At 33.3% G+C, this 26579-nt stretch overlaps 1 protein-coding gene and 1 non-coding gene across 2 annotated transcripts; both read left to right on the top strand.

Annotated features, from left to right (window-relative positions):
* The first annotated feature begins 738 nt into the window (after positions 1-738).
* On the top strand, positions 739-24685 carry LOC137921478 (WD repeat-containing protein CG11141). The gene is made up of 10 exons (XM_068764251.1): positions 739-1072; positions 4792-4955; positions 5265-5388; positions 6412-6575; positions 8755-8890; positions 10164-10357; positions 12476-12585; positions 19074-19581; positions 23274-23680; positions 24466-24685. Exons 1-9 carry the CDS (start codon positions 848-850, stop codon positions 23659-23661), a joined length of 2013 nt encoding a protein of 670 aa, XP_068620352.1. The 5' UTR covers positions 739-847; the 3' UTR covers positions 23662-23680; positions 24466-24685.
* Positions 21069-21273, top strand: LOC137921821 (small nucleolar RNA U3). The gene has a single exon (XR_011107495.1). It is a non-coding gene; the product is annotated as a small nucleolar RNA U3 (small nucleolar RNA).
* Positions 24686-26579: the final 1894 nt, after the last annotated feature.

A 26579-nucleotide genomic window follows, 5' to 3' on the forward strand; every position in this document is an offset into this window, starting at 1 on the left:
GCACAAATTCTCTAATTTTACAATTTATATAAATATATTAAAACGTATGCATTTAAATCTAAATTTGAAAAAAAATATATCGTGAGCATTATTTTATGCTTAAGACTCTCAATTATTTCAGTAACCTTCTTCATTCGACACACTATTTTCTTTGCCCATCGATATAGATGTGGGAAACGCACATCACTTATATTATATATCATTTCATTAAACCATTTGCTATTCTCTCTTTAATATAAACATATTATATCCCCCCGCATTGCTGTAATAAAAAGAGGGTGGTAGTTGCATGAATGGGACAAGCACGATAGTAAAGAAATTGAGAGGTGCGTTTACATTTTTGTACTTTTTAAAAAGTAAACAAACAATATTTTTTTTTAATTTAATTCAAATGTCTTACTTTATCTCATCAGCTGTCAATTTTTAAGTTTCTAACACTAATAGAGAAATTTTAAATACTGTTCTTTTACTTTTTAATCGATGAATCTTTAGGTCTGTATGAATAATTTTAATGACATTATTGATATTTTATAAAATTAATTTTTTTCTGATAATCCAGCTTAAGTATAAATATACTAAGATGTAAATATAAAAAAACTTTTATATATCAGAATTAAAATGGATACATCTTTTAAAATTAAATGGATTTTATAATGTTGGTATTTGTATACAGATGTGAGTGGAATGGATTGAATGTCGTATTGTGTCATTCATAATTCATAACGTCAAATGGTTGAGTACTGTCGACTTGTTTTAACATTTTATTATTATTTAAATCATGTGCAAATATTCTTTAATTGATTGAACTTATTATTTAGGCTTTTAAATAATAATTGATTGTTCAAAAATGGAAGTTACAAGTGGTGCCGAGGAAGGTTTTATTCGTGAATGGACCCCTTGTTCCCATATTTTGAATTTGATTCCGCCTAGAATACAAACTGGTATATTTTCTAATGAACTATGTTTAACGTGTGTTGATGCTGTTAGTGAATATATAGCTCTCGGTACAAATGTGGGCTTGGTATACTGGTATGATAGGAAGAAAGGAAATATTCAGAGGCTCCGATGTGAGGTGAGAATGACCATTTCTATAAACATATGTTATCATTATCCTTATGTCAATATTTTTCCTAATTGCAAAGATACAATAAAAATCTGTCAAATAATAATTTTGTTATTACTTTAATTATTCTATTGCTCAATACGCACGAATTTGTTTTCCTTTACCTTGGACGACTTATCGAAGTTTCGGGTATTTTCATACTTTGTATTTATTGACATTTTCTAATAAAATTTAATATCTAATATCTGAAATAATGCCTAATACTAACTTTTAAATGTACACACGTATTTTAATTGATACATAATATTAATATAATAGAGATTAATTATAATTGTCATTTATAAATTTATATGTAATATATTGTGAATTATATTTTTACCTGGAAGATAACAATGTAGGTTGAACAGGAATTTTCCAATAATTGCTATTGAGGGTACTTTAGATTATTATAAGTACATTGTTTTATTTGCAAAGATCAATTTTCTTGTGAAACATGTCTCTCATCTTGTTTGTTATTTTATAATAATATGTGATTGAATAAATTACAAAGAATCTGTATAATAAATACTGCCAATCCCTAAACTATTATACAACAAAATTTTAAGTTTCTCTGTGCATTGTGAGCAGTAAATAAATATTATTTTTTTCCCAACAGGGCAATAATGTTAACAATTATTTTTATTTTGCTTATGTTGATAAATATTATTTTTACATTATAATTTCATAATAATTTTTGTTTTTAATGCACAACTTGCAGTCATATATGCCTCTCATAAAATATAAGGCAAAATAACATAAACAAGCTGTTTGTAACCAAATTTACCGTTATTAATTTTAACTACCATTAATTATATTATACTTATGATTTTTTCACATTACATTTGTAATAGCCTCTATAGTGAGATGGTTTCAGGAGAGCAATCTCTTACTAGCCCTCTAGACTATCTTAAATACTAGACTACCTTAAAAACTTGTGGTTAATCCCCATCTTGATAAATTTGTATGAGTGTTGCCATGTATTTTCTGAAAAGGTTTCAAGTTTATTAATGGAAATGTAGTTTAATGTCTATAGAAAATTTGATGTATCGAAAATACTCTGCATTTTTTATAATGAGAGAAATGAAGATGTATACATTAAGAGACTTATTATGGTCTTTTAAAGAAAAGTCTACCTCATTAGATAGCGTCATAATGCTTAATTAATGTAGTCTGGATATTATAATATTATTTATTATTATTATATTCATTTTATAATTAAGCTCATATTTAGGACCTTCAAAACCTGATAATTTGCAGTGTAGAGAATTTCTTTTTAAAATTTAAGGGGAGTTATACTACAGGTTTTAATTCTGTAACTGAATGGTTATTTATAAATATTTGTTAAGTACTGTAGGTAGCCAAATTACTGGTTTTATGAAGTAGGTAATATGAGATGTAACTTCTCAGCATTCCATGGATTCACCATGTGAGTGCCAGATCCATCGTGTTGTTGGGAAAGGGGCAGGGTATGGTAAGAGGCCTCTATGTACTGTATTGGTGTTCAATGCCATTAACCAGATTTTTCTTTCTACTTTACAAAGTATGAAATGATACTTCTAATGCCGCATTGTAAGGCAAGTCCAAAATTGAGCTGATGTTCACTTTGTACGGGCGTAAATTCTTCAGCAGCCACAGATATTTTACAGCTATACGTTGGAAGTGTATTCTCTAGTGCAGAGCTCCCAAACTTTTTTGAGTCATAGAGCCCTTGCCATGTTTTTCCGTGTTGGGTAGACCCCCTACTTACCTGATATTGATTTCCTGTAAATTTCTAACTGTAGTAAAGTTTAGTGTTAAAAACTTAAAGTAAAAACATGTGTTAATTTATACATTTATTAATTGAAATTAAATTAAAACTACTTAAAATAAATTTTGTATCTACTATACCAACTAAACCAATCTATTATACCAACATCCTACAACTTACACAATTTTATAAACATATATAATACATTTTTTTACTTCATAGGTACTTTTATAAATAATGTAAATGTTTTGATATTATAAGATAGTATGCTGTAAGTAAATAGGTACTATCAGTGTATGTGTTGAGATCCACTATCATGGACCCCCATTTTCATTTCATGGACGCCCAATTTTTTTTCTTTGACGTAGACCTCTTGCAGGTTGTCATAGACCTAGGGGTCGATATAGACCACTTTGGGAATCACTGCTGTAGTGTAATGCCACTACTATTCCAAGATCGCTTTTGTACTGAACAATTGAAGGTCTTAAATAGCACATGACATCACATTCTCGTTGCCAGGCGACGCTTGCAGTAATGTGCGCCGCGGGCGCTCGCCGGACTGTCAGCGCACCTTCCTTGGGTGGCTTCTGAACCTCTTCACTGCTATATATCTCACACTTCTACCTCCCCCACATACAAATTTATGAAGAATATGTTTCTAGTTATTTTGCTGATTAGCTTTATAATACTGGTTTACCTTGGTTGTGTCAGCTTTAGGTTTCCCAAAATAGTCAAAATAAATTTTAAGTTTTTGAAATTACTAATTAGTTCAAGTCTGAAAGATATCACTGCTATATTTCCAGTAATTCTTTATTATAAACATAAAATGTAAATGGCCTTGTTGTTCTTCCTAGAAATTAAAAGTTAATGATATTTCAAGTAGCAATCTGAGTCATTGTTTTTAAAGACTCTTGCATCCAATTACTCCATGGAATGTTAGTAAATGCTTAACAAAATTTGCCAGCTGTCCAGTGAAATAAAAATAATTAAAAAGCTACAGCTTCTCTGGTAGCCCTCAAGCTTATTTTCTATAAATAAGTTTAGAAGAACTTTATTAAAAACTTGGCCATGTTAAACAAGTTGAAGCTGTAGACAAAGAGAAAAAAATATTTGTTGTATGCAACTAAAAATGGTGATAGTAGTAGAAATTCCCAAGGAAGCCTTCAAATTTAGTCACTATATTGGACATAACGCCAATTTAGATAGACGCAGAGATTAGCCAGACTGGATTTAACTCGAGACAATGGGACTCCAAAATTTAACCACTACAGAGTTTAATAAAATAAATTATCGTTGTAAATTTGACATGACAACATCTTCCTCCTAAATCTGACTCTATGTGCATTGCCATATCTTATTTTTATTAAGTAAATAACTTAATCAGTGTCAGTTACAACAAATATGTCCCCCATTACTAAGAAATCTAAACAGATAATGCTCAAAATAAACAATCATATTTATTATCTGTGTCCTACTATAAGGTTAGGTTAGAACTACAAGAACTTTGTTGAGCGATATTACACTCATTTTTAAAGGAATGGTTTTAATCAAGCCAACTCAATTACTCAAGTGTGTGTTGATGTTGTTGTGGAGTTTCTTCCTACTTCTTCTCCACAAGTATAACACCTTGCAAAACAGAGTAGAGTCAATAAGAGTTCTGTTAGAAGTTCCAATGTTGAATAAATGAATTTCTTCTTTAAAAAATCCCTTGATTCATTGATGTTGCCCACTATATTGGTGCAGCCCCCCTGTGAACTTAGGTGAGTGGCCTTGTAGAGTATGTGTATGTATGTATGTATGTATATAAGATATAATACTCCCGTATCCTAAAATAGTATAGGGATAGCAGTCGCCTCTTCTTCTAGATGTGCACTGCTTAAAGTATATAACTATCCATAACACCTAAAGCAAGTAAGGATTATTTGGACACCTTTTATTTCAGGCATCTGCAACTCCAATAACATTTGTGAAGATTGTTAGCACCGTGGACTATATGGTGGGTGTGGGCAACGCAGCGGGTCAGGTCACTGTCTTTCAGATACCTAAAGAGCACCCTGAGAATATTCCAGACGCGTTGAAACCCAAAGTGGAACCTAAGGTAGAAAGGTGAGAACTTTACATAGCTGTCTTTTCACACACTATAATACATGGTGATTGGTGATAGATGTAAAGTACAAAGCCTGCACAGACAGACAATAAACATTTAATATGTTTGTATATGTATTATAATCCAAATTGATCCAAAATTAAAACGCTTTTACTATGGTATCAGCGCATTATTATTTCTGAAACAGATTTTTATATTATTTTATATTATTGTTTAATCATCCAGCGATCATCCGTCCCTTTCACTTGTTTACGGTGCTGGTGAAAGAGCGCTATATTAGCTCTGAAAAACAAAATATTGACTTTCAGGTACACCATCGGCGACTTGCACAAGAGCAAGATAACCTCAATCGAGTGGTCGAAGAACGGCATGCGACTCTTTTCCGGCGACAAGGACGGACTGATTATCATGACAGAGATAGACTTCTACATGGTAAGTTGCGGTATGCCTAGAATCTGAAAAAAAGTCTCATCCAACACATTTAAAACACGCAAACGAATATTTTTTTTTACAAAAGACATATTTTTTGAAATTATATGACAAAAGTACAAAATATGTGTCTTGAAGTTAGGTATAATGGCACACTGGTGTTGGATGTTATTATAGGCAACGTCTATCTGATACCAAGTTCTCTCAAAATAAACTCTTTCAGCATGCCTGACTTGAATTTGCAATGAGGATAAATAATCAACAATATGGGCTGTTTTATTTTCTGTCAATTAATTTATTGTCATGTTAAACAAAAATCAATGGTTTAAATTAAAATAATATTAAAATCAATTATTATTTACTATTTGTCATTGAATATTTTTTATTGGCCAGTCGCATTTCAATAAAAAAAAAACTGAGACTGAAACTGATAGAGTTATTAGAGATTGGTTTTATATCTATTATTAATCAAACTTAAAATGAAAAATAATTTCAGCGTGGTGCATTCTGAATAAAAAAAAGACATTATTTTTTATCAGCATAACAAACATTTGATTTTTTATTCCACACGCATTCACATATTTATCATAGTACACCTATTTATACTACGGAGAAGGTTCTAGTAAGTTCTAGATAGTACTCGGTTAGAATTTTAAAGACCCGTAAACAAATATCTATAATTAACTTCAAGATCACTCGTGAATACGGCAGTTCTTGGTCCTAGGGTTCAGTGTTTATTGTTTAAAGGGTTCTGTAACTCGTACTTTGTAATAATATTATTAAATAAATCTTATAGCATTGAAGAGTATTTAATTGATCTAAATGTGTCAAACTTGGTTTGTCAATTCATTTATATGATTGATATTATAATTTACAAATGAAAAATTGTTGAACTGTTTTTAAAAAGAGCAACTATTGAGTTTCTGATCGTCTCTTATCAGCATTTCTAGCTGGTGACAGCTTACAAAGATATTTTGAATTTGGAATCTTTTTTTTTTTAAATAATAGTGTATGTGACGTCCGCAGCACCTGTGCAAGTCGATTGAGATCGTGAATGAAGAGTACGAGATAGTCCAGATGAGCTACCACCAGAACACGCTGCTGGTGTCCAGCATGTACCGCACCATCGTGTGCGAGCGACGAGACGCACGCTGGCATGTCAGCCAGCTCGGCAAGAAGGAGAGGAAAAGGTGTCTTATATCCTACATATTTAAAAATCCGACGTTTCTTGTTCATCGCGTGTGTGCGGGTGCTAGTTTGTATGTGTGCGTGTCTATCTCTCTGTCTGTGCTCGTATGTGTCTGTGTGCGTATGTGCTCGTGCGTGCGTGCGTGCGTGCGTGTGCGTGTGCGTGTGTGTGAGTGTGAGTGTGTGTGAGTGTGTGTGTGTGTGTGTAAAAATCTTTACGTCAGTTTAGAACATAGACACCCACTAATATAGGCCAAAGATATTTATGGATGTACCATAATCGCCACTCTTGGCAGGCGGGTTGGCGATTGCAGTATGATATTTTGGTACTCAGAGAACGCCGCTGTTCATCAGAAGACTTGTGAGCAGTGGCAATTCTATATATGCACAAATGTGAATTATATAAGTCTCTGTCCCTGGAATCGAACATAGTTTTCTTTTGACTCTGTGTTTGGCACTAATCAGTGTAACATAACTCCTGAAGATGCCCCGTGGAGAGGCGAAACACGTGGTGAGTGATTTGACGGTGGTAGTTGTGTAATTCGCATTGTTTGCCGCATCGGGCTGGCGGGCAGTGCACTTTGTTGCACGACTACCGCTGCATGTGCGGAAGTGACTAATAAATATTGGTCCTTTTTTACTTAGGATGGTCTTCCGCAAGGTAGCGCCTAATTCCATTAAATATAGTTTTCTTTGGTTTACTTATGTATCCCATTTTGATAGTCTCTTTTATGATTTTACCTTCTAATGTTTATACCAGGGTTGGCAAAACTGCGGCTCGCGAGCAACACGCGGTTTTTAAACGATTATTTTTGGCTCGGATTGTTTGTAGAATTATTTCAATATTTAAATTTATATAACCCATGTCTGCTCCTGGGAAATCGACACAAATTACCGGTATGAATAATAATTATTATTATTCCACCATAAAATTAGCGAAATGCAAACGCCGATGATAATTAACTGGCCTCTTAAGTATTATTAGGAGTGCTGTTATATATGTGTGCCATTATATCTAACTTCAATACACATATTTGGTACTTTTGTGATATAATTTAAATAAATATTATTTTTGTAAAAAAAAATGAATACGCATTGTATTAAATCAGTTTGCGTAAATTTTCAAATTTCGAACTATGTCTCGAACTATCAAGTAGCTTGGCCACCCCTGGTTTATACATTTGTTTTACTATGTTAAACTATAATGGTGGTTTCTATTAATTTGTTCGCACTAGTCCACATTGACAGGATTAGCGATTCCAGATAATCTTCTCCTTTCAGAGGGTTATATATACCATGCCTTAAACGACTAGATAGAACAGGAGATCACTTGATGGTATAGTCGCCAAAAAATGCATATAAGAAGTGGCATTTAATTTTATTATGTTTCATATCATTAAAAATCGTGTATGCTTTAATAAAGATTTTTTTACGGCCCTCGCTATTAGGGGCCTCTCGTACCCCTAACTTTTTGGGATCAGAGACTTTATTGTTCAATAATTTTTTTTCAGTCTTTTCTTTATTTATCACTCTCTTTCACGGGTCACAATATCTTTCATTCTTTACTTTTGACCTTCACAATATCTTTCGTTTCATCTTCGTACTCTAAGGTGGTACATTTTATTTATTTTTATTCTTTAATTTTATCTTACATTTATTTTATCTTTATTTACACATTTATTTTACTTTCTTAATTCTTTATTACACATTTCTTTTTCTATTTCTTATTATTAGTTAACAATTTATTTTGTGCAGTTTTTTTTTATTAAGTACCTTATTCTATACAGTTTTATTTCTTTCAACCGTATCACTCGCCACCACACGAGCGAAAAATAGGAATGATGGGCTAAGGTTGTCGTCGCCCATCATAACGGCGATGCTCTCTATGTCTATCTTTAGCTTTGTTTCAGTCTCTAGGGCACTGCGCATCCGTGCATGTGCGGGACAGTAGGCCACAAGGTGGGCCACGGTCTGGTCCACACCCGGTTCGCAGTAGCACGAGGGGTCCTCCTTGTGCTTGAACCTATGAAGGTACTCAGAGAACCCCTCGTGTCCCGTGAAGAGCTGCGCCAAGACCGCGTCCACCCCGACCTTGCGAAGCACGCGATAAGACTGCTTAGCATTCGGGAATTAATAAAGATATTGTGAATTTAAATTTGATGATGGGATTGGTGTTTGCAGTTTGTGTCGTCTGGGAGCGGTGTTCCAGCATTCATATGCACGCGGTGGTCCTGCGGCTGCATACTGCGCGCGCGCAGGTCTGCGTATATGGCGCGCCGATGCTGCCGGCAACGTACTACACACTCTACTGTTTAAGGTAAGTGGTGTTTGAAATGATACCTGCTCGTCTGAAGTGGCACTCGAGCGGTGACCACCAGCCGGTAGACCCCCCACCAGGTGCATAGTTAAAGTCGTGAGAAGTTCCTGGATTCACATAGCCCACGACCAGACAATGGGGCGGATTGAAGATTAGTACAGATTAAGTATAAAGCGAACATTATACCAAAGACATTCATCCCTAATATTCAAGCGGTTAAAATTAAAATATGCTATGTTATAAAATGAGTGAAGCCTATTGTCTGAAATAAAGGTAAAAATATCAAATTGTTTAAATTTACATTAACGGCTTCCAAGAGTTAGATTCATTGAGAAATATCACTATTTTGGATTTCATATTGTGAAATACCTGGTAATTTTAGATATTCATCATCGCATAATTAAAGATCAATCTTAGATATTAATGGTAGCATAATTAAAAAATTTATATAAAAAAAAAGACTATAGAAAAGGTTGATAGGAGACCGACCATCTTTGGAAGTAACCAATCTATTATGAAACAATTTAAAATAAATTTATCTGATGCTTATATGTGGTTTGCAGTGTGTACTTTTTAACCCTAGTATATATATATATATATATATATATATATATATATAATACTAATGTGTGTGATGGGCATGTGATGGAGTTTAACAGGTTAGGTAGGCAATGTTAGAGACAACACCTAGCGAGCTGGAGCACAAAAATTAAAACGCTTATATGAAAGATAGACACAGTTTATTTTAAAAGTCATCCGCCTACAACTTGAGATACACCAACGCCGTAATAAGTTATTTGTCATGCAAATGAAATAATTTTTACATATAACTTTCACCGCTCATTTATAAATATTAAACATTGATTCAAAATTGATATAACATAGTCTTTAATTTCATATTCCATCACAGCACTAAAGATTTAATACAAATTCACAAACAACATCACATATGTCACATGACGCCGTTCGCCATTATTATATTTCATAATATTTTTCGGCGTGAGACGCGGTTTTGACAGCCGCCTACAAATCATACGGCGCGCGTCCTTACATTTTGCGCATGCGCAGACCGATGGATTGACAGATAAGCGAAAAAATTTTGACAACTGTGATTATTTCGCTAGAGGCATATGTCAAATATAATAATTATAAAAGATTTATATATATAAAAGGTTTTATATAAGATCGGTCATCATGGACATATTTATATGGTGTCTAAGTTTTGAAGTGGAAGTATATTACCTGACTAGAATATTGCGAATGCTGTTCGTAGGAGGCGATCTCGAACCCTCTGACGGTGGCTGAGCTACTGAACCCAGCTCAACGGAAGGCGGAGCGCGGCGAGCAGAGCTTCGGACCGCTGCACGTGTTCCGCGAGCACTTCCTGGTGACGCACGACGAGCGTCTGCTCTATGTCCTGGATCCTCGATCGCTGACTGCCGTCGCCGTCGTCGACGACCTCCGCAGGTGAATAATAAAATTTTTAATAGTTGAACTCAAACTCTTTACATAAAAGTTATATATGTAAACTGGATCAGGTCGATTTTGATGTCCAGAAGTGGACTGGTAATGTTTCTGATGATGAATGATACATAACAGGGGTGATAAAATGCGGCTCTTTGAACTAATTTTTTTGGCTCCGATTGTCCGTACGTATTGGACATGATGGCCCTAAAAAAAAATATAAACACTGCCAAATAATTATGAAATTTACTAATAGCAAGAATAATTAATAAAATTTAAAAATAATATACACTCTTTTTTATTAAAATGGGAATTAGAAATGTCATCTAATTATTACAAAAACAAAGTACAATGAAGTTGGTGATAAGATGTCACATCTAGTTATAATTATTAAAACTTAAATTGAATTTCTGTTGGACATACAGAAAGTAACACTTGTCTCACAATAATTTGAGACGACTTTATTTTCTTATATATAATAGAAGGCTAGCTGTACTCGCGGCTTCGTCTGTGCGGAATTTAACAAAAAAAATTGAATACGTTTAGTTTTTTTTTTTTCGTTAAATAATTTATGTAATATAAAAATAGTCTAAAGTTACTAATTATTACACCAGCTATCTATCTATGTAAGTCCAATCAGAATCAGTTCAACCATTTCAGAAATTAGCCTGGACAGACAGATATAATTTAAAAAAAAATATTTTGGTGTATGTACCATATGTATATTTACATGAATGTAGTAATAAGCGGTTATTTTAATATTACAAACAGACACTAAAATTACATTTAATTGTATATAGATAAAAAAAATATTACCAATAAAATTTCTAGTGTGGCTTACAATTACGATGACGGCCATTTATTCTACCACTAGAGCTTTATAATACAGGAGTAGAGACCACGGAGGAATGTAAACATCGAACTTATAAGGTAGACAGACGACCTTGCTAAGGTAGACACTGGATGTAGACTGTCTCTAACCGTATTGGAAATCTATGAATGTGGTCTAGTCTTAAAATCCAGGAGTAGAGACCACGGAGGAATGTAAACATCGAACTTATAAGGTAGACAGACGACCTTGCTAAGGTAGACACTGGATGTAGACTGTCTCTAACCGTATTGGAAATCTATGAATGTGGTCTAGTCTTAAAATCCAGGAGTAGAGACCACGGAGGAATGTGAACATCGAACTTATAAGGTAGACAGACGACCTTGCTAAGGTAGACACTGGATGTAGACTGTCTCTAACCGTATTGGAAATCTATGAATGTGGTCTAGTCTTAAAATCCAGGAGTAGAGACCACGGAGGAATGTAAACATCGAACTTATAAGGTAGACAGACGACCTTGCTAAGGTAGACACTGGATGTAGACTGTCTCTAACCGTATTGGAAATCTATGAATGTGGTCTAGTCTTAAAATCCAGGAGTAGAGACCACGGAGGAATGTGAACATCGAACATATAAGGTAGACAAACGACCTTGCTAAGGTAGACACTGGATGTAGACTGCCTCCAACCATATTGGAAATCTGTAGAGGTGGTCTAGCCCTAAAGTCCAGGAGTAAAGACTACGGAGGCAAGTGAACATCGAACATATAAGGTAGAAAGACGACCTTGCTAAGGTAGACACTGGATGTAGACTGCCTCCAACCATATTGGAAATCTGTAGAGGTGGTCTAGCCCTAAAGTCCAGGAGTAAAGACTACGGAGGCAAGTGAACATCGAACATATAAGGTAGACAGACGACCTTGCTAAGGTAGACACTGGATGTAGACTGCCTCCAACCATATTGGAAATCTGTAGAGGTGGTCTAGCCTTAAAGTCCAGGAGAAGAGACTACGGAGGCAACTGAACATCGAACATAAAAGGTAGACAGACAACCTTGCTAAGGTAGACACTGGATGTAGACTTCCTCCAACCATATTGGAAATCTGTAGAGGTGGTCTAGCCTTAAAATCCAGGAGAAGAGACTACGGAGGCAAGTGAACATCGAACATATAAGGTAGACAGACGACCTTGCTAAGGTAGACACTGGATGTAGACTGCCTCCAACTAGTCATATTGTAAATCTGTGGCGGTGGATTACGTCAAGAAGTATGTTATGTGTATTGTTGTCCCCAGGATCATGTCGGTGTCGGTGAACAAGGAGGAGATCTTCGTTCTCGAGGGTCCGCGCTCTCTTGTGAGGCTGGCGCACGCACCAGAACCCGCGGCACTCGCGCGCCCCCAAGGTAACACGTGACCTGCGCACGTCCACGCCCCCCGCACTGCTCCTAGCTGACGCCATACTTAAATTTCAATTGAATTTAACAATCTTTGATATACATTATAATATCAAAACAGATTAGTAAACGAACCAAGTTCCGTTTTAATTTTAGATTTCACAAATAAAAGTAAGGTCTAATATATCTCGTGGAACTTATATATGAATACACTCACACCAAAAAGCGTTTATATATACACTATGTACTATATATGTATATGTAATATATGAACAATACAAAATTATTACGCACGCTATTGTGAGCATTGACAACGCAAATATATCATAAATAATTAAACTGTCATAATGCAGTGACAGATACAATGTTGTATATACCATATAGTAGATGGCGTTACTAGTCAAATATAAGCGAGTTGGGAGATATTTCAGAGTGTTGCAATGATAAAAAAGTATTAAGAAATTTGAAAGGAGGTATGTTCAGTAATTTAGTGTATATACTGTTTACGAACGAAAAAGTATGTAACATTGTGACAAAATTTAATATTTTATGTTCGGGACTACGATTTTAATTATTTCACGACTTAATATACTAAAGTGCTACCGAAATCGCTGTACCGCGCCTTAGGTAAACATACGGGGGAGGGGGTCTTGGTTAGCACTGACCCGTTCTATCATTCCACAATTAACGCACATTCTCTCTTACCCTCAGGCCTCTCCTCTCTCTAAGGCGCGGTACAGCGGTTTCGGTAGCACTATACTAGATATTAAAAGTCCTCACAGTCCGCTAGCATTAAGAATGCAGTGAACCATTATTGTCTGCTGGCCTAACAACGTGCCTTAGTCAATAAAATTGACCCTTTGTGTTTGAAAATATGTCAACTGGTCATTGTGAAGGTCGTTTTCTATTATGGAAAGATTTAATTTCGAGTGCGGGGGGGTGTTTAAGCTAGAACTTTAAAGATAGCGAAGCTGGGGGGTCCCTGGTGAGCCTGGGCTCTTGACCACCAAACTCTTAGATAGGTTTCGGCGGACTGTCTACGGAGTGACTCCGTTTAAAGGCCTCCGTGAGGGCACCTGTGCTTGGCCTGTTACTTGTCGATATCCGCTTGGTATTCCAACTCAAAGGTATCCGAGAGAGCCTGCCCTCGGCTTGGTCGATTTCTATCACTTGGCTAACATTACTGCCACTTCGGAGAGCGGTAACGATGGATGAAGTGGCGGAACAAACTCCAGCAAGGATTCTATCTAGTATGATCGAAGGTTGAATGGTTACAGGATATGGCTTCGGACGATGATCACAGTATTTTATGATCAATGTTATGGTGATTGTTATATCACTATGACTAGATGACGTTGTGATTTTTACATTGAATATATTCAAAATGGGTGCTTAGTATGTTATAAGTAATTTTAATATTACCAAATAGGTGAAGCGATGTATTATTCTCATAACTCTGGAATTTGTCTGTTATACAGGGTGTTTGGTTATGGAAAGTATAGCTCATGTATTGTAAAGAAATGTATGGTACGCCTTATCCAAAAATCAACGGCTTTAGAAATAATTTGTAATATAGTAGGAAAAATCATTTTCAAAATTAAAATTACTTCATATTAAAATTTATTATAGTTAAAACATAAAAAATAAATCAATGTAACCAAATATCAAAGTGATTATTTTATAATGGCATCGGAGATAGCTTTTCTTCTCCTAATGTCAAATGAATTCGCTGTATGTTCACACCTTTAGAGCTTTTACATCTATAATCAATCATCCTGTATATTTCATTATTATTCTTATATATGTTATTTACATAGTTAAGAAATAAGAAAAAAGAAGTCACATACATTGTGTGAGTTCTCGTTGCATCTAAAATAGCTTCACCTATTTCGTTCATTGTTAACAAATGTAAGGTAGATTGAAAAAAAAATCCGTCCTTTAAAAGTGAGGGTAGTTTTGAATGCAATTTTAGTTGCATATAAAACATTTTTTTTTTTTCATTTTTTATATAATGTTTGTGCCAATTAAATTTAATTATCTCGGTGCTTGATTTAATTTAGTAATATTTTAAATAGAAGGACGAAATGATATACATATTACAAGTTATACTATATTCGCTTGACACTTAAAATCAAGTGATGTTCGCAGTACTCTGGCCGGGTAGGCCTTACTAACAAGCTCTTGATAGTCCAAACCATTTATCAAAATTTAAAAAGGCTGTATGATTATCTTTTAGTTGCTTTAATTGTGTGTATGTATATATATATGAGGTGTGTGTAAAATGTGTCATATTAATAGTAGTAATATCAGAATACATACAATAATTAACTTTTCTGTAATGGTAAAAGTTTTAAAAATTCTTTACACTGATATTTAATTAAGTTTTAGAGTTTAGCCAACTAGACGTTGATTTATGGGCCGACTTGACGTTGATTGATGGGACACCTATGTAGAAAGAAATAGATATTTTTATTATTTGCTTGAGTTTATATTAATACAACTAATTTGTGCGAGTCCCAACAGTGGGAACTTTTTGCTACGTTTAGTTTAAAATTTCAGTGCTGACTTTCAATAAGGAGACCCAGTACGAGACAGTGTTTACATTTTATTTCAACGCTTAGTGTTGCCCTATTATGTATTGTAATATTTACCATTCCATGTAACATTTTCAGATTTGAATTGAATTTTTTCTTCAAAGATTTATTTAAATTTGAGTGCCATGGATAAAAAATGGGTATTTTATGTACTTAATTATGATACCAGAAAGAATAACTTTAAATATAGTTATTATTTTTAGTGTATATAGAACCTATTACGTATACCAAAATATGACCAATGGATTGTTTAGATTTTGATTAGGGTCTAGCTGGAATTTGAACTGCTAGAAGTCATTGGCTTGTCGTGTTGCGATAGAAAAAAATAATGTAGCATATTTCAGAGTGATTTATACAGGGTGTTTGGACACTATATATATATCTATATATCTATATATATATATATATATATATATATATATATATATATATATATATCTCGCTAGACTAGTTCCGTGTAATTTTTCTTATTACTTCGACTTCAACTTCGTTCAACCCCCATATAACATTTATTTTAGAGAAATGGGGATTCATATATGATAAAAGGATTTATTATTCATATACTATATGCATCACAAATTTGCTACCTGATTATTTTGTTCAAGAACTTGTTTATTTACTTAAAAAGTGTTTCATTTTCATTTATTTTTACTTTAGTGTCGTTAAAGTTAAGTTAATTTCGTTGAAGTTTAGTTTAGTAATTTAAGTATCCCCAAGTAGACATTACTTAAGGCTATTGCCGAAGTCATCACTTAGTAGGAGTTTTAATATTAGTAAATTTTATAAACAACTATAACTTTATTAACTTAGTTAAACTTAGATTAAAGGTAACACTAACATTCCATAGAGTATTCTTTTTTTTGAATTTATTAATATGTAAACTAAGCAAAGGAAATTTATACAAATTCAATTAATACTTTCTTAGAATTAGAAATTATATTTTATATCACATAAGGAGCTTACTTACAAATGTCATAGTATTTAAAGGACAAGAGGTCAAAAATTCGTCACCTTTATATGTCATATGGAACATGTATGTGCCATTGGCGTACGCTTCCTTCGGTACATGCCCATTTAGGCCACTGATACATATCTCATATATCAGTAGTACACCCACTGTGGAAACATATATAAGTGTAATATTAATACACATAGCTTGATTCGCATGTGTGAACTACCAGTAGTACACAATAACTTGGAACATTATTAGAAAACCATTAGTAGTAGGCACAAGTAAGAAAATAGTTGTACACAGATGGAACATCTAATGCGAAAGTAGTCAGTACACAGTACTACTGCTATTACACATATCAAATGTGAACCACTGGTAGTACACAGTCATATGGAAAATTAAGGGTGATGTCATTAGTATGATACACACCAGTAAGATACAGGTGGAACATAGCTAGATGGAATATTAAGTGAGACTATACACACAAGTAAGACATGGGTGGTACACAAACAGAAGGAACATTAAGCGTGTTAGTAGACCGTCAGATGGAATATTAAATGTTAAACACTAGGTTGTACATATAAGATACAGATGGAACATAACTAGATGGAATTTTAAGTGACACTACCCACACGTAAAACTTGAGTAATAAATAGAAGAAACATAAAGCGTCAACCACTGTTAGTACATCGACAGATGGAACATTAAATGTGAAACACTGTTGGTACACACAAATAAGACAACAGTGGTACGCAGCTAGATGGAACATCAAGTGTGAATTGTGTAAAGGTAGTGTTTTACACTATTCCATCTGAATGTGTAATGCCAGTGGTTCAGTACAGTCAAACATTGAATGTGAACATGTTATTTAATATATTGTATTTTTGGGTTGTCAATAATTTTAGATTTTAAACATTTTTTTAAACTATGTTATGTTTATAATTATTATTTAGTTTTGTATTAGTATTGAAGATGAACGTAAAATCTAACGTAATAGCTGAATATCAACTTGTACTTTTGTTATAAGCCATTTTGAAAAAAAAAAATTAAAAATTTTTATTTTTGTAGAACGGTTCTTTTTAAATTTAATTTTTTGTCAATTTGACCAAAAGGGACCAATGTATAGGTTTACTGGACATATCAGCAAGACCATTGTACTTACATATAAATATACTTTTGTGCAGAAATTTTTTGTTTTTTATTTTCACGTTTTGCCATTACTCTCTCGTGTGCGTCAACCGTCGCCATCGTTTGCCTGCATTCAGTATATTTGTGTATGCGAGCAATGGTTCTGTTGAATTTTGGTTTATTACACAATTATTATTTATATTACACTGTGTTCACCGGACAGAGGTGGTATCAGTGATGATGAGGTAAGGATGTGTTTACACGGTAATAAAATTCAGTCTACCAGTGTCGTTTGCACGATTCGGTCGCGTTCTTTTGTTCTTAACTCCTGAAATCTGTGACTTGTATAGATTTTAAACAACGGTAGTGAATACTATGTTAAAAAACATAAAAAGTTATATATGCTATATAAACAATTCATGTATGAACCATGTAAAAAGTAGCCACGTGTAAATACATCTTTACATCATCTGTACCTTTCATTTGCTAGAAAAAAGATGAAAAGGCAATATATTATCTTAATTCTAATAAATTCTTTATTCTTTGTTATAATGTCTAAATATTCAAACTTTAGGGTTTTAAAATGTATATACAGAGTGATTGATAATAGGTTTAAAGGGGTGAATGTATAGTTTATTTGCTGTTAATTAATGTATGGTACACCATATCCAAAATATCATTGGTAGTAAGAAATAGTATGTTCAAAATTCACATTGCTATAGATACAAAAATATTATTGTTTACTATTTATCTCTATAGAGTGTAACCATTTGATAGCCATTAAAATACAGAAAAAAATAATGGAACATATTTCAGAGTGATTATACAGGTTGATTGTAAATAGGTGTTAAAGCTTCGTGCTGACAAATGAGCTAAACATTCACCCTTTTAAAACTTGTACTCCTATAACTAATCACCCTGTATATAGTTCAATTGATGTGAATATTTATATATTAAAGTGAATTTTTAAACGTATAGACAAAATACGGTTTAAATTATATCGCTTATTACATACATACATGTAAATATATATAGAATAGTATGAGGTGTATAATCAAATTTTTATTAAGAGCGCCTACGTAATATGTATATGTTGTGGGTGGAATAATTATTGCTAATATTTTTTAACAGGCGCTTCATTCTTTTTGTTTTAAATAAATTATAGAAAAGTGAGTTAAATATAGATATATACATTTTTTTTGGTTAATGTAGTAAAGATCATAAGACGTTAGAAAGCTGTGTTCACATTATTCAGTTGAAGTTTGCTGTAGAGAAATTTTAGTTTAAATTTACGAACAAGATATGTTAATCTGAAAACGCTGAAGTGATGAGTGAATAACAATCACCACAATAACCAAAAGAGGTGATCTTTGATCCGAAAAATGGAGATCTGTGATAATTTAAAAAAAAATAGAAATAATTTTTATCTTTTTTCAAATCTCAAATCATGGTGATGTTTTTAAATAAAATTATAATTTAAGCGAAATATATTTGTTTTATAAATAACTTGGTTCATTTACTTTATTGTATCAAAATTAAAATTCTCAGCGCCATCTTTTCAATTACTGGAATAATAGAAAATTGAATTGTGAAAATTGATTACTAGCTTGAAAGCTTTAATTTTTAGTCATAAAATCCTAAAAAAATAACTCGTTAATACACTTTATAAATAATCTATTATAAGAATTAAATTTATCTATAAATGGTTCAACCGAATAAACCTTTATTATCAAATATGATTTTATTATGTAAATTCTTTTATAAAAATTCTTACGAGTTTTGTTGTCGTTTTTAATTAACATAACCCTAATTAATGTTTACAGAGGAAACAACAAACTTGATGACCAAATCCCTGACCACATCAATCCAGCAAGCGGTGAACACAGTCCGGGACCTGACCCACCTGGACCAAACCGTGCCTTACATCAACAGCGTCCTAGAGCAACCAATCTCCATGTTCACGAAGAACGAAACCATCGAGACCGGAACCGTGGCCAAGGCCGAGGAGTGCTTCGAACTGCCTCCAATAAAGCATCTGCCGAAAGACATATCCGACAATGTCCTGGAGTCGATTATAAACGAATTCAAAGACGTGTCAAGCGACGCGGACGAAATGAGGAAAGTTAAGTCGGATGAGCTGGAGAAGAAGTTGAAGCTGTACAATAGCATAATGGAGAAGAAGTACGACGAGGAGCTGATACACAGTAGCAGGAGGAGCCGGAGGTCGGAGGCCGGGTCCGGTGGGAGTACGCCCCGGCACGGCACCCCTGCGAGACGTTCCAACGCTGTCAGTTACACCAGCCCGTGCTTCATCAACGTCAGCGTCTACGGGTAAGGAATATATCAGGTTTATTTGTTATATATGTTATGTTATATATCTGACATGTATCATACATATTGGAAGTGGCCAAGCTCCTTGAAAGTCTGTGTCACTTTTCTTGATTTGCGTATTTTAGTAAGCCGCTGTAAATTCGTATTTTAAAAGGTATCCAAAAAAATGTTTTTTTTATTGAAATTATTATTATTGAAAATTTAAACGCAAGTTATTATATTATATATTGATTTTAAATATTAAAAATTATACAAGATTAATTGTAATGATAATTACTTACATTTTATTTGAACAATTGTTTTGGATTCTGATCTGTGTTTGAATTTTAAGATAATATTTTAAATATAATAACACGAAAGTAAAAAGGGGACTCGGGTACATTTATCGAGCGATAAAAATAACCATTTAAAAAACTAAAACTGTCTCGCGAGCTGTGGTTTGGCTACCCCTGATGTACTTTATGCAGTATATAAATGATTTTAGAAATATAATGAAATAAAGACATAAATAATGTAAATATACATAAACTTATAATTAATATAGGGAGTATATATATATATATATATATATATATATATATATATATATATATATATAAATATATATATAATATATCTAGTAATAATCTATCTAATAAATAACATTATTAGGGCTGGGTTCTTTAACCAAATCTAGTTCAAATTAATTTTCTCTCATCAGGTAAACAAGTCTTTTTCAAGGTTTTTTGGTTACTATGAGTAAAAGTTTTCCCAAAAATTTAACACATTGAACGAAATAAAATGTCCTCCAGTAATCATAACAAAATAGATTATATATTTATTTATATCAAATAAGCATGCTAACAGCAACATAAGTGTAATAAGTTTCATATAGCGGTACAAAATGAAACATGTTTGCCTATTGTAGGTGGATATAGCCCTGGCCTTATTTATGTTAGCTAGCTCGTATATCTGAACATTAATAAATAAATAAAACGGTAAAAACAATAAATGGCTCTCTATATTATATTAATTATAGCAAAGGTTTTAAAATTTCATCGCAGCAAATCACACGCCTGTATAATACACTCCCGTGTAATGCTTTCAAATTATAAAAATATGCCTTAAAAATCCTGTCCATGTAATTTTTAGGGATAAAATATCTGGTAATTTTTTTTTAAAAAAAGAATATAATTGTGAATGAAAATTCGTTAAGATCTAGTTGCCTCAATAGCTTTTGTCGTTTCTATCCTTATGTCGTTTAAAAAAATATATTTAAAAATCGAATGCCGTTTTACCTTATATTTAAAATTGAATAATAACAAAAATATATAGGCATCAACCTTTATGGTAGTTTTGAAGTTGCACAAAAGAGGTCGCTTTTGTAAAAGGAAACGTTTCATAAATGTAACGGATAGATGGCGCTGTGCAGTTTAGTTATGAATCGTGTGTCGCGGTGTTGAGATTTTTCGTAGCGCAATGAGGTCGTGCGGCGCGGTAGTTTCGACAAGACCTTACTTCATAGGATCATTTCTATAGTAAGTGCTTCACGAGACCTTCACACTACGTGAGATCTATCCAGCCGCGATGAGGAGACGTGGCGCGGCGCCCTGAGCGTGAGGCGGGCGGCGGTGTTCCACCGTCAGCCCTCGATGATCGTTCGCTCCCTTGCGCAAGCGGGGGAGTGTGGGACGTTGTCGCTGTCTGAGTGGCTTTTTTGAAACTTATTTATCTCTATTAAACTAATTTTAACATAGTTCTGTTAGTAATAGGCAAACTGTCAAATTGGTTTAACTATTTTGCATATAGGAGAGGAGGGGAACTATAGATATAAATAGGCATGGTTTTCAAGTTTAAACACATGGTGAAAGGCAAATAAAAAATGGTGGGGGGGGGCACCTTTTATAAATATAATTAGATGTGTTATAACTAAAATAAGTTTAATGTAATATATGATGTATATATCATCTATACATATATATATATATATATATATATATATATATATATATATATATATATATATATATATATATATATATATATATGTACTATACGTTCTGTCGCTGTTTGGCACACGTTAGTATTGTAAAAAAATCGAAAATATATTCGTTATAGAACACAAATAAATTTTTGACTATAACAAAATCTCTCCTAAGCATTATTAATCCCATTTGATCATGGGGTCTGCTTTCCTTAACTTCTTTCTTCACCTCGCGCGGTACGACGCGTAGTTTGCGGAAACTTAGCAGGCAGTCATGTCTTTCGCTATGGTATCGGCCCATCTTGTTTTCCGTCTTCCTCTTTTTCTGGACCGAGAGATGTTTAGATCCATAGCGACATTCCCGATGTATTCAGATCTCCTCTTTACGTGTCCGTACCATCTAAGCCGACTCCTCTTGTAGCTTATCTGCGATGTCACGTACCCCAAGGCTACTGCGAATGTACTCGTTGCGTATTTTATCGAGCCTCGTTACTCCGCACATCCACCGAAGCATCTTCATTTCGGCGACTTGGACTGAACGGATATGGCTTTGTGTTATAGCCCATGTTTCACTCCCATAGGTCAGAACAGGTCTGATCATGCTTCTTACATATCAGGCCTTTAAGCTTAGCCCTTTCCACTCCAATGTCGAGTGTTACTCGACACTGATTTTGTTCCACAAGCTCCACTGTCGAGTGATACTCGACATGGTGTAATACTTCTTTTTGCGGAAAATTTTAAAACAGGAAAGATTTTTGTTACTAAAATGTTTGAATCACGAATGAATGGAACATATTCTAGAATCCCAAGATACTATAATTCAATTAAATTTCATCGATGCTACATTACAGCCTTGGAGTGGAAAGGGTTAACTGTAATTCCTTGATCACAGGTAACGCCAGTTACTTACAGCCACTTTAGCTAGCCAGCTGCAATTCGGTGTTGTATTTTTGTTGATTCTCATAAATAAATAACAGTAATCGTTAATTACGTCTAATGATCAGAATAGGTGACGCACTGATTCCAAGTAAACGATTTATTTACCATCAAAAATCATGAGTCATTGAAAATATTCTATACAAATGTTAACCAGTATAACATTTTTTCAATTTCTTCAAAATCATTTTTTCTTTTTAATATCAATTATTAGATATTTTCAAAATTTTCTTTGATCCACTACGTAACTTTACGAACTTGCTTAAAAGCGTAATAATAACGTAGAATATACCTTTTAAATATTTCAAACGTTTTATATCCATCCGCTTTCATTGATACAAGTCAATCTATACATAGACAAGATCAGGTACATTATTATGATATAACTCATTATTTAGGCCCAACGAAGCTTGTTCTACTGTTGTTGCCTAGGCCTTACTGCATTAATGATTCTACGGGCTTTACGAGGCACACACACGCTCTAGATCTTGTTTTTTCTATCAAAAGGCTCCCTTAAGAACCTAGACACGGGTAGCTTGTGCGGTTCGGTTATAGGTGTTATTTTAAAAAGGTGAATATATAGCTTATACGTCATATATTAAGTATGTCATTAACATATTAAAGTAAATAAAAATTATTTATACCTTTGGCATATTGAACACGAATTTCCTATGTTAACTGATAGAAAAATTCTGTTGCTTAGGTCTAGAAAGACATGCCGTACGTAATTTCGATTATTATACACAGTTGTTATAATAAATTTGTTGTAAAAATAAATAAAACTTGATTGCAGAAATGATCCACAGAACGATGACTTACTTGAGAAGCAGATAGAAGAAAAAGAGAAAATACTTGCCAAAATGTTGAACCTCGAATCTCTTAGCATAAAGAGTCATGGAGTAACTAAAGAAGCGCCCGATGAAATTGAATACAAACACTACGTCGAGGAGAAACCGGTGGCGCAACCGTTACGGGTTGAACAGAAACCGGAAAAGAAACCAGATACAGCCAAACCGAAATTGGATCCTAACGTTATAGATTTAGTGCCGAAAATAGTACAACTACCTAACAATTGGAATTTGGAGAATATAGAACTGAGGTTGGATATGAAGAACGGGAAAGACGTGATGAACCTCATCTCGCCGGACGATCATCTGGACAGCGAGTGGGAGGTTATCTGATCTATTTTAAGGCGCTTAGGTAACTCTTTTTTTATTTATATCTCTGCACAGGATGTTCGCATTGAGGACATGAATTTCTTAAGGTGGGAAGACGCAACCGGTTTTATTATAAAGGTTAGGCCCATGTCGAACTGTGACATCCTACAGATGAATTAAATATGGTTTTTTCTTGTAAAAGAATTATAGTTCGTTGGCGTTAAGAATACGATTATTGATCGTTGTCTGCCGGCCCTATTTGCGATGGACCGTCAATATATTAGTCTGGGAATTTTTTATACTCGTTTATTTGAAATTTGTGGTTAAAGTCATAGATTTATATTCATTGTCATTGAAAGGTCATTTATTTGACCATATATATGACCATCTCCTAAATCCATTTCCATTCCATCATTTTATTTCATTTCCATTCATCCATTTTATAGTAAATTAGCAATTACTTGTAATGCCCTTGTATGCGTGCGAAAATCGAAGAAAAAAAGATGGCCATAAATTGCAAATAGGGCCATTGTCCGGCTACAGATTCGGAAGATTGTCCGCACGCCTAATCATGATTTCCAACATATCAAGTCGTTCCTAATCAGAGGTTCAAGTGATATTGACCAGTTGAAGATATATTTTAGGATGCAACTATTACTTCTAATCGATAGGTCGGCGGACAATGATTAATTTCATTTTTAACGCGGCCGAACCAGTATTTTAATTTATTCATATTTTTTATGTTCTGTTTCGTTAATTATTACCGCATTTGAAGCTTTGTTGAAGCAAAGAGAAATCGTATTATATACATATCTTGTAATATTTCAGGTAAACAAGTGTGGAAGAAGTGTATCGGATCGAGTGATGTGAGGTTGAATTAGTTTTAAACTTGACATTTATGGAAATTTTATATTAGAGGGACTGGAAAGTAATGTCGCTTTCTTAAGTTAAATTCACACTACATTTTTAACAAGTCTTTATTTCCAATCAACAATGTATTCACCTTCGTTATCAACAACCCTTTGCCATCTAGTATACAAATTTTCAATGTCGGAGCGATAAAAATCAATTAGTTTTTCCGTAAAATATGTCGACAGAAACGACATTACATTCCGATCCCACTAATAATTTTAACACTCTAATAGTTTTTATGATTTGACATTTGGTGCAATATTCACGTTTTTATAGACGAAAGTTTTTTTAATTGATTTAGGACATTGTACACAATGAAAAATGCACTCCTTCAAATTCTAAAGAAAAAAAAACTCGTCTCTATTGAATATTTAACTAATGCCAACAGACATATAGTTTTTGTAAGTGATAAAAGAAATTAATCAAAAAACCGACATCACAAAAATCTGACTAAGCTATCGTAGTCCCAACAATGGGAATATCACAAGACTAGGCATAAAATCTCACTAATTACTATCGAATTAAAAAAAAGTTTGTATGAAGGTTTATTAAGGTTGAGTTTTATCGGGAAATAGCTGTCTTCATAGACTCTCTACTGTCAAAATCTAGATGTCGCATTTAGATTTCGAATACGACAAATACTACAACGCAGCTAATAAACTATAATACAAATCTGCAGCGTGCAAACTGTACAATGGAAAGCTCATGGCGACCGTTCAAACGCGCGACCTTCACAATAAACTATCAAACACAAATTTCATACAGTACAGTCAAACGCGCGAATTCCAAAATGCACTGTCAAAGTGCAAATATAATATTGTAAGAATTTTCCAAAACAGTATAGTCGTTTTCAAGTTAAGGTACGACCAAGAGAAATAGGGATTTATTTGTAACAACTTTTCTTAAATATTTTAGAACAAAACCAACAGTAATTTATTTTAAAATGATTAGGTAATCAATAATACAAAAACCAGTGAAAGTCACACTTTCGAATGCAATTAAGGACGATGCGATTGATTACAAGGCGTGAGTAGTCCGACAGACAATGATTGTAGTTCGTTTGCGTTAATAATATTCTTAACGCGAACGAACTATGGTTCGTTGAAGATATAAAAATGTAAAATATAACCGAACATTTACTATGTAGTTTTTAAATATACAAGGTAATTGGAAATAGGTGTAAAAACTTAAAAATTAATGTATTCAGAAACAATAAACAGCGTAATGATAACAGTAAGAAAAAGCGTTTTCAAAATTATACTTGTCTGTCCGTTCTCCAGTCTGAACTGTTAGGAGTTATTGTTTAGTCGCATTCCAATAGATAAAGTTAATCAATGAAACATATTTCAGAATGACCAGTTTTTAATATCTATTGCCAATCACCCTGTATAATGCACCGAATATTTACAATGTAGGTTTTAATATAAGCAGTGTATATAAAAGGATGCATTTATTTGAGGCTTTTTTCTATACATTCATGTACAATTGTAATATAAGTAACCCATAAAGAGAAATATAATATATATATATATATATATTTAATACGCTATGTCCGCTATGTTTGCACATATATGAAAGTATTCGTAAATCAAAAATTTATACGTGATCACATATATAAGATCACGAATAAATTTTTGATACTCAAAAATAAATAACATTAATCGTTCAATACGTCTAATGATCATAATAGGTGACGCGCTAATTCAAAGTAAATTATTTCTTCACTATTAAAACAAAAAATTTTTTTTGTTAATTGAATTAAATAATTTTGAGCCTTTCCAAAAAATTCCGTGTAAAGCTTACCTAAATGATTTTTTTTTTCAATTTCTTTAAAAGTCATTTTTCATTTTAATATCGATTATTAAATACTTTCAAAATTTTCTTTGATCCACTACGTAGCTTCATCGATTTGCTAAAAAAGCTAATTTATAACATATATATACCTCTCAAATTTTTCAAACTATTTATATCCAGTCGTCGTTATCGATACAAGTCAATCTATACATAGACAAGATCCGGTATATTATTTA

The sequence above is a fragment of the Battus philenor genome, unplaced genomic scaffold (assembly GCF_028537555.1).
Source record: "Battus philenor isolate CCGP_79_NKW_IND1 unplaced genomic scaffold, ilBatPhil1.0.hap1 SCAF_19, whole genome shotgun sequence".
NCBI lineage: Eukaryota > Metazoa > Arthropoda > Insecta > Lepidoptera > Papilionidae > Battus > Battus philenor.

Excerpts from the sequence above, each read along its gene's own strand:
- LOC137921478 (XM_068764251.1), top strand. The coding sequence starts at position 848 with ATGGAAGTTACAAGTGGTGCCGAGGAAGGTTTTATTCGTGAATGGACC. Across the intron at positions 5,389-6,411 it reads CAGAGATAGACTTCTACATG|CACCTGTGCAAGTCGATTGA; the intron begins GTAAGTTGCGGT and ends TGACGTCCGCAG. Across the intron at positions 6,576-8,754 it reads GGCAAGAAGGAGAGGAAAAG|TTTGTGTCGTCTGGGAGCGG; the intron begins GTGTCTTATATC and ends TGGTGTTTGCAG.